Source organism: Channa argus, chromosome 6 (genome assembly GCF_033026475.1).
Source record: "Channa argus isolate prfri chromosome 6, Channa argus male v1.0, whole genome shotgun sequence".
NCBI classification, from domain to species: domain Eukaryota; kingdom Metazoa; phylum Chordata; class Actinopteri; order Anabantiformes; family Channidae; genus Channa; species Channa argus.
In genome coordinates, this window is record NC_090202.1 from 25,435,450 (window position 1) to 25,448,296 (window position 12,847).

The 12,847-nt window shown below is 43.7% G+C and overlaps 1 protein-coding gene across 2 annotated transcripts; it reads left to right on the forward strand.

The window, feature by feature from the left end:
- The first annotated feature begins 9 nt into the window (after window positions 1-9).
- On the forward strand, window positions 10-11,885 carry tgfb1a (transforming growth factor, beta 1a). 2 transcript variants are annotated; one of them, XM_067506618.1, is made up of 6 exons: window positions 10-139; window positions 7,412-7,678; window positions 7,783-8,023; window positions 9,391-9,541; window positions 10,482-10,592; window positions 10,710-11,885. In XM_067506618.1, exons 1-6 carry the CDS (start codon window positions 25-27, stop codon window positions 10,755-10,757), a joined length of 933 nt encoding a protein of 310 aa, XP_067362719.1. In that variant the 5' UTR covers window positions 10-24; the 3' UTR covers window positions 10,758-11,885. The 2 variants fall into 2 exon arrangements, with proteins under 2 accessions (XP_067362719.1, XP_067362718.1); XM_067506617.1 differs by lacking the exon at window positions 10-139 and adding an exon at window positions 1,139-3,287.
- The last annotated feature ends 962 nt before the right edge of the window (window positions 11,886-12,847 follow it).

Here is a 12,847-nt window from a genome sequence, read left to right on the forward strand (position 1 = left end):
CACCTGGGACTATCACGGGGAATTATGGGAAAGCAGACCTTGTTGCGCTCTTGTGCGCACAGAAACACGAGACACCTCGATGGGCTTGGCACCGAGGAGTGTGATGAAGGGTGTGAAATGCCCCATGGAAGACACGTTGGTGAGTTAGGCATGAACAAGCATGTTCAGGGGCCAATATATTATGTAGAAAAATCACGGAAAATAGATCACAACAACACATATACTTGGAATATGTTGCTCCATTCAGTGTTCATGCGGTTTGCATGTTTGCTTTATTCACCTCTGTCTAAAAGAAGATGTGTTATTTAATAAAGGGCATGACTATTGTTAATCTACCCGTTGGTGCATAAAGGAGTTTTTATTTTAAGTCCACAACACAACGTGATACACAAAGAGCTGGAATTACGAATGCATCGTGGCTCTGCTACACAGTGACCATCAGGTGGCACTGCACACCCGTCAAATGTCCTGGAGACGTGCAACAGGACAATGAACCGTATTAGTTGTTGACATTTGATGACAGCCATTTAATTCTACCTATCTGGTTATTGATGGGAGTCAGACGTGTAGTACTGTTGACACTCTAGGACAAAGTCCGCATACAGCATCTTTGCTCTAAAGGGGATTGTTTCCATTTCATTAGGGGATTTTGCTTCACATTTCCTTGTTTTGAATGCCACCATTCATTTTTGATGTATGGCTTCTTCTTAACTGTCCCAGTGATTGTAAAACAATAGACACCCATGGAAAGGACAGTTGGACACCCCCCCTCTCTAGAAAGCAAAGGGGGAAAAAAGGCCTGTACAGTAGTAGTGTACCTCCTTGTTGGATTGTACTGCAGACAGAATTGAAAGGATTGAAAGCATCACTGGTTTGTTATGGTCTAGCCTTCGTTTTGAAAATACACAATCTGACCTCTAAAAAGCACCCACACCTAGCAAAGCACACCACATGGTCCAGCCCTGTCGGCTCTCCATCCCTTGAACCGATCTACTTTTAGACCAGCCCTTCCCAAGTGGCTCAGTTCTTCGGCTTGGCAGCCGCTCGGGTTCACATTCTCCAGGTAAATGTGGCAGTCAGTTGGCGAGACACTGGTGCCATGCAAGGCTTGTTGACATGTCAGTCATTGCTGCCTCAGTGGCAGACAGGCTGTGAGAGAGCTGTGTTCAGTTGCAGGCTTCCTGATGTGGACAGAAGACAAGCAGCCGAGCTCAGTGAAACAGCAGATGTTTTACACTGCGGCCGTTACCCTCATTTCCTGGGCGGAGAGCTCCCCGCTCTATTAGACGAGTAACAGGAACCAAAAAGAAAGAGAGAGAGAGAGAGAGAGAGAGAGGCAGAGTACGGGAGTGCATGAGAAAAGTTAGTTGACCTCAAAGCTCTCACAAATCACTTTGTCACCAGCAAGCTCTGACAAGAACCAGGAGCTGGGCAGCACACAAGGAGAAAGGCAGGAGACGAGCGGAGTCAAACAGAGGTGTGAATAGGGGGGTTGTGTGATAGGAGACTGAAGAGGGAAGGTGTGAAGGAGCTGTACAGGGAATAAATGAGGTGATACCGATGGATGGATAGAGGAGAGACAGGACAGAGACGAGGCTGGCAAACAAAGAGGGACTGTTGGCTCCTGCTGCTGCTGTCACTACTGCTGCTGTGTCTGGATGGTACATTTAAAGAGGAAGGTGTGTCCAACTAAAGATTTTGTTACAGCACTACCGTGTTTGATTGACAGAAGCAGAGGCTTGTTGTTTTAACCCTTCTTTGTCTTCCAACTTGGTACACGGGGAGCACACACTGTCAATTTGTTTTGTGTACACAATGAAGACAAAGATAGGGAGACCCCGCCTGTGAATTCGGCACGAGTCGGAGTTGTTGAAAGTTGAAAGAGTTGGCGAAGTGCAGCTGTACACAGATCACATGGTGTTGTTGCTAAAAAGAGGTAGTAGCCATTCAGAGCGATAGTTTGTCAGAGGTTTTTCTGAGGGAACATTTGTTAATGAATCATTTGGTGAAAGTGAAACGTTTAAAGACTACATGCCGCTTGTCGTTCACCTCAGAGTGGGTTCTGATGAGCTCTAGGTTGAGTCATAGCCCCTGAGAGTTTAGTCTGGGCTGTAAAGGAAGCCAGAGGTCATCTGATCAAACTTCAAAAACCGAGAAATAGGAAGGCCATTTTTACACTTTAAGCTCGGGGCTTATCGCTCATATTTCTCTTCTTTGAAGACATTCAGATAATGTTTTTTTTTTTTTTTTTTTTCAACCTCGCACACACATTAGATGCTCAAGTTACAGCATCGTGCTGAAAGATTTTTGAAGGACTTTGTGGGTCAAGGAGGACAAGGAGGCAGTGTCAGCTAAAACGTCAGTGAGCAGGACATCAGTAAGTGAGCCGAACTCAGCGCTCTTCTTATTCACTTGGCTGCTTTCCATGGACATGTAAAGAGAGAAGTCCTGGTGAGGAATCCAGCACTGAGCAGACACGTGGAGGTAAATCTAATTCACTACTAAACATATCAGGTGTTTGTGAGTGACCATTTTGGACTGATGGGCGTTCGTAAATCTGTCTTCCTGCTTTAATGGGCTTCGTTAGCATTTGACACCTCTGCTCTGGACTCACTTCAGCGTCTGGGCTGTTCGTTGTTTTACCTGTGGGGCTGGGTTTGCCTGCCCACTGGGATTCTCTCCACCTGCTTCTATGCAAAGGAGACACAAGAGTTAGGTGGTTTACACAGCAGTAGCGACACCGGCGGCTCCAGCAGTCCTGAACTTTCAGAACTCTCCACACTGCTTTAGTTGTTTTGCCTTGTGTCAACACCTTGCGTCAGTCACACCTCTCTCACGGAGTGATTCACTGTTCCCTAAGCATCCCTGGTTGGAGGCAGGCAGTGAAAGAAAAGGTGAGGAAGGATTTGTTAAGAGTCAAAGCTCATAAGTGGCAGCAAAGAGTCAGGTTGGCAACATGAAGCTGGCGTTGTTAATGCTGGTTGTGGTGTACGTGGTGTGCAACGTCAGTGGCATGTCTACATGTAAGACGCTGGACCTGGAGATGGTGAAGAAGAAACGCATTGAAGCTATCAGGAGCCAGATCCTCAGCAAACTGCGTTTACCAAAGGAGCCCGAGCCCGATCAGATTGGAGACAAGGAGGAGATCCCCATCACCATGCTGTCCCTCTACAACAGCACCAAGGAGATGCTGAAGGAGCAGGAAACCATGATCCAGAGCACCATCACCGAGGAGCAGGAGGAGGAGGAGTACTTTGCCAAGGTGATGAACAAGTTCAACATGACAAGTGAGTACCACAAACTAAGAACAGGTGTCGTGTACTGTCTATCGTGAAGAATCCAAGCCAATGGCCTTATTGGGATTTATGCTCCTACTTTTGCAGGCACAAAAAAGTGTCATTACTTCAAATCTTTCAGTAGTAATTCATTAAAAATTGAATTGCAGTCAACGTAAATGTATGAAAAACTAAAGAAGGTGTGAGTTACTGTGGCATCCAAAGCCAATATTTAACACCATCCGTGTTTCAGCATGAAATAGCCTAAAAGCACTTGTCATTATAGACTTTGCAGCTACAGCCCAAATTAATCAACAGTTTTACTTCCAATCTTGCCCATAAATTCCCTGTGTGTGTGTGTGTGTGTGTGTGTGTGCACGTCTTCTGATCTCCACCCAGCATCCTAAGGCAGCTGGAGGAGTTCAGAGATCACACACGTTCCAAATCAGCCGGGCCGTGTGTTTCATCTGGTCTAATGTTTCGTAGTATGCATAGAATTTTTACAGCTTCATTAGCACCCTTTGTTTGGCAAAGGCTGCCTGTGCTGTTTGTTCAGCCAAATGGTTTTTGGCTGTAATTGTGCAATGACTCCCAAACTATTATGATAAACAGTTTTTTTTTTCTTCTTCTTTTGGTGTCTTCACTCCATTGTTTTCTACATGCCTATACTTCTCACCCTATCAGGCAGGCATCCACACCATCCCTCTTTTATTCACCACTTCAAAAGAATTTCAGACTTCAGTGGATGGACCATGCTAAGGAGTGTGCAAACCAAAAGAAGAGCAAAGGGGCTTTTAAATGAAGGGCATGGTTTTGTTCTGCCTAAATGAAAAGCAAATAGAAAGTAGGGAAAACTAGGGAAATAAGATGAGAGAAGACATGTCACGATCCTTCTTTCATTTTCTATTTTTTCCTCTCTCTCTGTCCCTCAGGGACTGGGGGTTTCCTGTAACATGAGCATTGGGTTCTCCCTTGTTTATCCTGTCATTTGTCCTCCATCATGTCTCTTTCTGACCATTTTCCATTTCATTCCCATATCTCCTCTCTCTCTCTCTTACCATCTCTCTGTCCTTTCCTCTCGCCCGTCTGTCCGCTGGGTTTCCTGAGCATATTATCAGCGTGTTTGCAGCGTGTTTGCGACAGGGCAGCTTGGCAGGAAGGAAGGCACGCTGATGACCGCTGAGATTTTGAGTGACTCAGGTCCGGTGCAAGCAGTGCCCATGGGGAGCATGTGTTTCCTACCTCTGTGAAATGCCAGAGAACAGCCAGCAACCATCTTAAACCTTAGTGCAACTCCTCCAAACACCTTTGCACACTGTCAAAGTGTGTATGTGTGCACACCTGGTGTTGTTTTGCAATTATTAGGGAAAAAAAAGAACCACGTGCACAAGGTGGTGACAGTGTTTTTTTGTTTTTTTATTTATTAAGAATTCACTAAGAATGTTTGCTTTTTTTTATTGGGCTCATATTTTTTTGAGAGTTAACTAAATGCTGTAAACACACACATGCATTCTCTATAAATTCTCTACTGTGGAACTATTATATATAAGAGCAAATAAAGTTGCCAGGCAGTGTCAGCCAGTGGTGGATGAAGTACTTAAAAACTCTACTTAAGTAAAAGTACAAATAAACATACAAACAAGTACAACGTACTCTAGTAAAAGTGTAAGTACGTGCTGAAAGTAAAAGTAAGTAAGTAAATGATTTATATTGTAATTTTTTTTTAAATTAAAGCATTAAAAGTAAAAGTATTTGACTTAAGTACTTTTTTTTTGGTATTTCTTTCACAATCCTTTTTCTGTGGTCCAGTGCTGCTTACTGTTTGGGGGACATTAAGTAATTATTAGTAAAAGACATAACTCATGGGTTAACAATTCTTTTTTCAGTTTTATTTGTAAACTGCTCATATCGAGTGAGGAGAAGAGGTAGGTAGGCAACGCCACGTTCAAGTTCAGGTAGTCCTGGAGTAAAATTACTGTATACCGGCTATGCTAGTGCGAGTACTGCTAATATGTCAAATAAGTTTTTTAAATAAGACCATGGAAGGAGGAACTGACTTTATGCCGCTCTCTTTGGTGATTCTTTTCCTTAAAAAAGTAGGAAATGTGTTAATTGAAGTGATTATAACGCTACTTCGATTAGAAATGTAAATGACGTAGGGGAGTAAAAGTCAAAGTAGACATAATTAAATCTACTTAAGTGAAGTACAGATATGAGAAAAATGTACTTGAGACAGTCACTACTTCGTTACTTTCCACCACTGGGCAAACAAGACATCAATGAGTGGATGTGGGAGGGTGGAGCTGAGCGTATCAAGGAGGGAGGTATTTAGCCTGTTGCCGGAATCTGCTTCCTCCCACTGGTAATTACAGAGCTGTCTCCGTACCTGTCACAACAGCTGTCCCTGGCTTACCTGCGGATAGGCCCTGGTTCAACACTTAAATCCCCCACCCCACCCCACCCCCCACACCCATGTTCGTGCGCAGGCCACGGTGCCGTCTTTACTCCCGTCTGCCTTATCTCAGCTGACAAAGGCGAATAAAAATTTACACGCCGCTCTCTGAACATGTTGCACATTGATTACACCAAGCGTTCGGTGGTAATCCACCGGAGACGATGCAAGCTCAGTTAATTGGAAAGTAGAAGTGAGGATAAGCCTTTACTGTAATTATTATACTGCAGCCAATACGCTCTTTAGGGGAAGTGACTTAATTTCCTGTTTCGTAAACACTTCTCTCACCCATAACACATTTATCTCAGTTTAGCTAAACTATCAGAAGACGTTGACTTTCCGTGCTTGGTGTTGCTTGGTACATCGTTGCCAGTTTACTGCGCTGCACATGCCATACACGGTTGTGACACTCTTGTGTTTCCATTCATGCTCTTACAACTAAACATTTGGCTTCGCTCTGGGTGGGGCCGGCAAAATGTCATCTCGTTTCCCTTTGCACTCCACGCCAGCTCTTTTCAGTTTCAGTTTGGCTTCAGTACAAGGAGCGAAACACTAAGCAACAACACAGATGATGCTGGTAAATGATACGCAAGCAGCTGTGACACAGAGGGTCCTGGTACGGTGTGGATCCACTACACAGTGCAAATACGCAAGGCTGATGCTGAGGAGTAGTTCCCAAAACCTGAGAGCAGAGAATCCCAGCTTTGGCAGACTGAGGCACAGTACGTTTGGATCTAGGCCAGACCCCAGACTCCATTGATACATATCTCCCAATTTCTCTGCACTTCACTCGCACTCTCACAACTGTGGGTTATTATCTCACCAGTGCATTCGTCAGCTGCCGTCCTTTGTTGTATTTACTCGGTTACAACCCACCGTCCTGCAACTCCTCACAGTCCCTGTTTCTACACGGAGCTTCACTCTCGAACATCTGCTTCCCTGAGCTTATCTTAGCACGTCTCTGTCCATTTGAATCCTCTGTAATGTACCACTGGTGGATTTATGATGGTAGAGCGTTGAGTATGTTGGCTCTGTTTTCCATCTGGCTCTGCATGGGGAATGTTGCTGCTGTCATGATATGAACTGGCGCAGGAATAAAAGTTGCAAATATGGGCAGCAATACTGTAAGGAAACAAAACACTCTCTATGGTCAACTTTACAGCAGCTGGAATAGATGAATGCTTGGCTGCAGTTGTGATTATTGAGTAATACTGGCTGTTCTATTTCATAAATGTGTGTAGAGAATACTTTAAAACAGCTATGAAAAAACTCTGAAACAAAATACTTTAATAATCATTTCACATCGAGTAAATGATTGCAGAGTTGCATGGGAAACTCACAGTGTGCACACAAATAAAGTACATGCAGCCTGTTCAATGAAGAAAACCTAGATTATAAAACTATTGTCCATTAAATGCTCCTTTAAACCAGCCATTTGTCCCACTGCCACATTAGAGAAATAAACATATTCCCACACAAGTTAGTTTCTACAACGTGCTCAGTGGTGTTGACCAAATTTCAAAAGACAAAACAAATGAAAATAGTTTCTAAACGCACTGGTCAGAAAGTTAGAGCACTTACATTTGTTGATGGATAAGGTTTGTTGCAGAGAAGAGATTAATATACTGTGTCATATACAAAAAACAGATGTCCAACTAAGCAATTGCCTCTTTTTAAAACACAGAAAAAAATGACACACAGAAGGACTCCAAAGAAATGTACTTCAACATCTCTGAGATACGGGCGAGTGTGGGGGAATATCAGCGGCTGACCCGTGCAGAGCTGCGGATGTACATCACTCAACAGACAATACAATCCGAGCAGAGGGTGGAGCTGTACCAACGCGTCGGGACATCAGCCCGGTACCTCGCCTCCCGCTTCGTCACTAATGATGTCAAGTTGATATCGTTCGATGTCACCGAGACCCTGCAGACCTGGCTCCAAGGGACGGGTGAGCTATATGGGGATCTCAGCCTATGTGCAAAGTCAGGATGATATTTACCTTCACAGATACAAGAACTAACCATGTAATGTTGTAAATTTCTGTCTTACCAGAGAACGAGCAGGGTTTCGAACTTCGGCTGTTCTGCGAATGCTCGGGCAGTGGAGCGGCTCAAGATAGCTTCCAATTTAAAATCGCTGGGATTAACCCTGGTCGGGGCGACACGGGACCAATGCAAGATTTGATGCAACGGCCCTACATCCTCACCATGTCTATCCCTCAAAACGTCAGCAGCAGCAACCTCAACAGCTCCCGCAGAAAGCGTTCAGCAGAGACAGGGGAGACGTGTACAGCGTGAGTCAACCCTCACATGTGACATTGTTCTGTTGTTTTTCAGTTTATTGACATCTTTTAAAGCTTGACAACACAACCTAACCCACTTGCTACTTTACAACGCAGTGACAGGTAAAAAAAATAGCCTTAGGCTATTCCTCTTTATTCCTGCCCTGCAGTCACTGCATATCCATCTGTCCGACTCGGTTCAGTTCAAGCACCGAACAAAACACTGGGGCTTATCTGCCCACTGCTCGGCACCTGTACTGCTCCAGAATCAGGAAACAGGCAGAGAAAATCACTGCAGACCCCCACTACAACCTGTCTTCCATCTGGTTGGCGCCAAAACAACCAGACAAAAAAAGCATTTTCTTTTAAAACTCCATCACTTATGTGAACGGTCATGGATTATCGTGAACAATCTAATACAACCCCTTCACCTACACATTAAATCAGATTAGTATGGAACCCACATTGCAATAACGTGTACAATAAATGAATGATGTACCAATTAAAATCACTGTATATATTGTAGATACACCCACAGCTGCACATAAAAATAGTCCTGTTTGCTTAGTTACTCATAAAAATACATATTTAACCACTTACATAACCATACACACGTATCCTTCTTATCACGTGCTTGATTGTAAATAACAGATGTTGTCTTTAGTTATCTCTGTCCAGTCTTGTTCGTGCTTGTTATTTGTTAATGTGTATCTTTCTTGTTATTGTAAGTGTGCGTAAATGCATCGAGAGTCAAATTCCTTGCACTGCGCAAACATACCTGGAGAGTAAGCCGGATTCTGATTTTATTAGCTAGAGCGATTTAATTTTTACTGGCACACACTTGCACACACCCGCAAGGTGGAGCTGCAATGGAATGCAGATAGCGGGGAAAAATTAAGGTTCAGTGTTTTGCTTGAGGACACTCGAGGAGGAGCACAAAGGAGGACGCACAGGTGGAGCTGGGGTTCAAATCGTAAACCCTCTGAGCCCCAGGCACACTGGAGCACAGGCTCGGCATTGTAAGGAGACAGATTTCTTTGGGTATTAGTCATTATTAGTCATTATTATGATTAGTTATGATTGAGTCTTGCTCGAAAACATTTAGTGAAAATGTTGCTGACGTTGCTGTTCTGTGAGTCGGATTTCACAGGAGAAGGCACCTATGCGCAATAAGGTTTGTGCTGGATTCTGTAGCTTTAATATAGAAGAAATCATCAGCCCTGTTTTAGGGTGGGAAAGATTCCTAACACATAGCCGCAACCATAATGGACAAACTGGCAACTTTTGAAAATCTTATTTCTGAGGCTCCAAAAATGTCCACAGCACATCTCATCACACAGCTCAGTTCTTAAAAGACATTTCTGTTTTGTCTGATGCAGCCAGACGGAGACCTGCTGCGTGCGGAGCTTGTACATTGACTTCAGGAAGGATCTGGGCTGGAAGTGGATACACAAGCCAACGGGCTACCATGCCAACTACTGCATGGGATCCTGCACCTACATCTGGAATGCTGAAAATAAATATTCCCAGGTATATTGCGACACCTCATGTGCAATCAACTTCTTGAATAAGGTATAGCGCTTTTGGCAGCTCAGACCAGAAGCTCTTCTCCTGTGGTTAGTGAGGGACCGTTTTGATTTATACCCGTGTAGTGTGGGACACATCATGCAGAGAAGTCTCTGCTCTATGAGAGTCAGGGCTTGTTAGGCTCCCAAAGATTTGTAATGTTGTGTTGTTTCAAAATGTGGTGCAAAAAGTCCATTTGGAGATTTGATTTATGTGTTTAAAAGCCTTATTAGACACCGAAACCCCGAAGTGAGGGTTTCATCTTAGTAATGCCTGCTCCATATTTCGAAAGTACTCAATATAGTGTCATCAGGACGATGCGTAGCAGGGACTAGTGTTTGGAAATAGTCTTTCTATTGGAAACCACATTGCCCTTAGGGGCCCCTGAGGATGTCTCATCCTAGTTTTTGAGAACACTCAGAATAGCTGTTCGGCTGTTAGCCAATCAGGGCACAAGAAGAGAAGCTATTAACAACACCAGTGCAATTTGTAAATGAATATTAGACATTTCCTCGACCAGAAGTACCTATAAACTGTCTGGTGAACCACAGTAGTGTGATAATAACAAGCAAATACTGCTTTGCTAACAGTTTCTATTTCCGTGGTCCCACATGTTTCACTTTTGTTTCTTCTCAAGTGTGTAACATGCACAGTTTAGATGTATTTTGTATCCTCTTCAAGGCTCAACATTGTGCATGAATTCAGGACCAATTCATGAATAAATCTCAACAGTTTAATGCGTAAACGAAGTATCTGTACGTGCTGTTTAAGAAGCAACACTGTGTGGCTATAAAACACTCGTAACTGCAGCGTGGACCTTGCGCTACATGGCACCACTCCTGTCCCTGGTGAAATTCTAAGTTCCTTTTTTCTTGTGTGTGTCATTTTCATGAAATGTCCACAGATTTTGGCCCTGTATAAACACCACAACCCAGGAGCCTCTGCCCAGCCCTGCTGTGTTCCCCAGGCACACGAGCCACTGCCAATCCTCTACTACGTGGGCAGGCAACACAAGGTATCTAAACTTCAGCCCAGTCACCTTCATTCTGAGGTGAAATGTTTGCAGAACACTTAATGTGAAATCAGCACTTCCAAAATGATTTTTCACATTCCTGTTGGTTTTCACTTCCAGGTGGAGCAGCTATCCAATATGATTGTGAAGTCCTGCAGGTGTAGCTAAAAATACAACCCGGCACACTGCTTGGCCTCCCGTCGAACACATAAACAGAGATGGAAGAAGTCGTTTGAGACCACAGAATGGAACATGTGACAGAGACGATAGAAATGATGTGGACAAGGGGAACAAAATATTTAAAAGTGATCAGGATATTTGTGGTCAAACTTTCCTCTTATGAGCTCTGTCTTTATCATGTCGGAAGCACACAAAACCACGGACTTCCTTTTATAGATAGTATAAAAAAATGTGTTTCTTGTGTATGTACTTTTTCCTTGAAGTACCAGAAATATCTGTATTAAAATTAATTTATTTGTTGGATAGATAGATTTCTGAAGAAGTGATACACATGCTTTAAAATTTTGACATTGAAAACAATTAGAGATGATTTATTATAAGCAAACAAACAAACAAAAAAAACACCGAAGGACATTAGGACCAAAATGACCTTTTGAAGAACACTTTTGTTTTCACAGATGATTGATTGGGGGCATTTAGGTGCTACATCCCAGGGATGGAAACTGCGGTTTTTAGGGGGTTTTCTGGAAGATAATGTTGCAGGTGTTTCTAGGTGAGAGCTACACCGTAAAGGACAGCAGACAACCACAGGGACAGTCCAACCTGGGGGGAAACTCCCTCTGAGAGGCTGGAGTTTCGGTTTTCCACAGGAACACTCCATCAGTTTGACTTGCTTTGTTTGTTTTTTCAACCCACGTGATTTTTTTAATAAGGCTTTTATGTCACTGTGCGTGTGTCCATAATTCAGTTTGTCCTCACGAACGACTGTCAATGCCATGAGTAATAATGAGGCTCTAAGAGTGATGACAACGTGTTTTTCTCCCTCTCGGGATTTACAGCCTGCATGTTGTCTTTAGATAGTGGAAAACCCGTTCAGACTCAACACACACATTAACTGTATTTTAATTGCATTAGTACTTTTAATTTAATGCCTTTAATTTCAGGACAAGTTTTTACTTTCGTCTGAAGTGTGATGAATTCAGCTACAACTTTCACTTAAGAATCAAGCCAGCACATCTTTTCAGTCCACCATCTTTTTTAAAGTGCACTTACAATTTGACATTTGTATTTGTAAATATAAAAAAAAAATGTTTAAATAAACATGATGCTAAATTATTGCGTCAGGGCGGGAGGTTTTGTGAGAGATGTTTCCACTTGTCAGAGAGCTGTGGAGGAGTATGTGCATTGCACTTGTCAGTGCAGCATGTGTATGTGTGTTTTTCACTCATTACTCGTTACGGTAAATGAGGACAACGCGAAACACAAAAACATTTATCACATTTTTTACCTTGTTTTACACAAGACCCCACCTCCACACTACCACTGTCTTCCTACACGTTTTCAGTATTAAGGCTTCTCTTCTGCTTAAATGTCCCTCGTGGGATCATGTGCTGATGGGGATTTACCTCTGTCAGAACGCACACACTGGTCTTCTTTCAGTACTTTTTATAAGACGACCTACCAGTGGAACTACGTGTTGTATGCCAGGTACATGTGGTCTATTTCTGGGCAGCCGCTGGACGCCTGTTTCCTGAAGAAGAGCAGCGAGCCCTTCTGGCCTTGACTGACAAATTAGCCAACTCCAGAATTCCCGGATTCACAGCCTCATTCTTGGCACTGCCTTTACCTGAAGGGATGCACGCCATACCAACATATTTTACTATGCATGCAACCCGTCCACCCCCACCCTGCCTGCCTGCCTGCCTGCCCCACCCCTCTCCCTCAGTACTCAAGGGATTACTGGCAGCTCATGAGGCTGTATTGGGAATGGGGAGAGCAGGTCCAGACCCGTTGGTAAGTCCCAGACTTAAGGGCAGTGACTGCATGGAAAATTAAACACATACTCTACGCATGCACATAAAAACACTGAACCCACTGACACACAGCCACGACTGAAGCACATCAATGTCAAATGCCTTGCATAAGCTTTGTGCCGGTGCGAGGTGCGAGGAATGCTGGCGCTGCTAACAAGGTGACAGTGATCTGTGCTATCTTGTTCCAGTGCTGGTTAGCCACGCTTCCTCTGGAAAGCAGAGGAATTTTCCAACTGGGAGCCAACACAGAGAGTGCCTGTTTGG

Bases quoted from the DNA above. Each gene is read 5' to 3' on its own strand.
- tgfb1a (XM_067506617.1), top strand. From the start codon at position 2,957: ATGAAGCTGGCGTTGTTAATGCTGGTTGTGGTGTACGTGGTGTGCAAC. The intron at 8,024-9,390 runs GTGAGTCAACCC...TGTCTGATGCAG, and splicing joins ACAGGGGAGACGTGTACAGC to CCAGACGGAGACCTGCTGCG. The intron at 9,542-10,481 runs GTATATTGCGAC...AAATGTCCACAG, and splicing joins CTGAAAATAAATATTCCCAG to ATTTTGGCCCTGTATAAACA.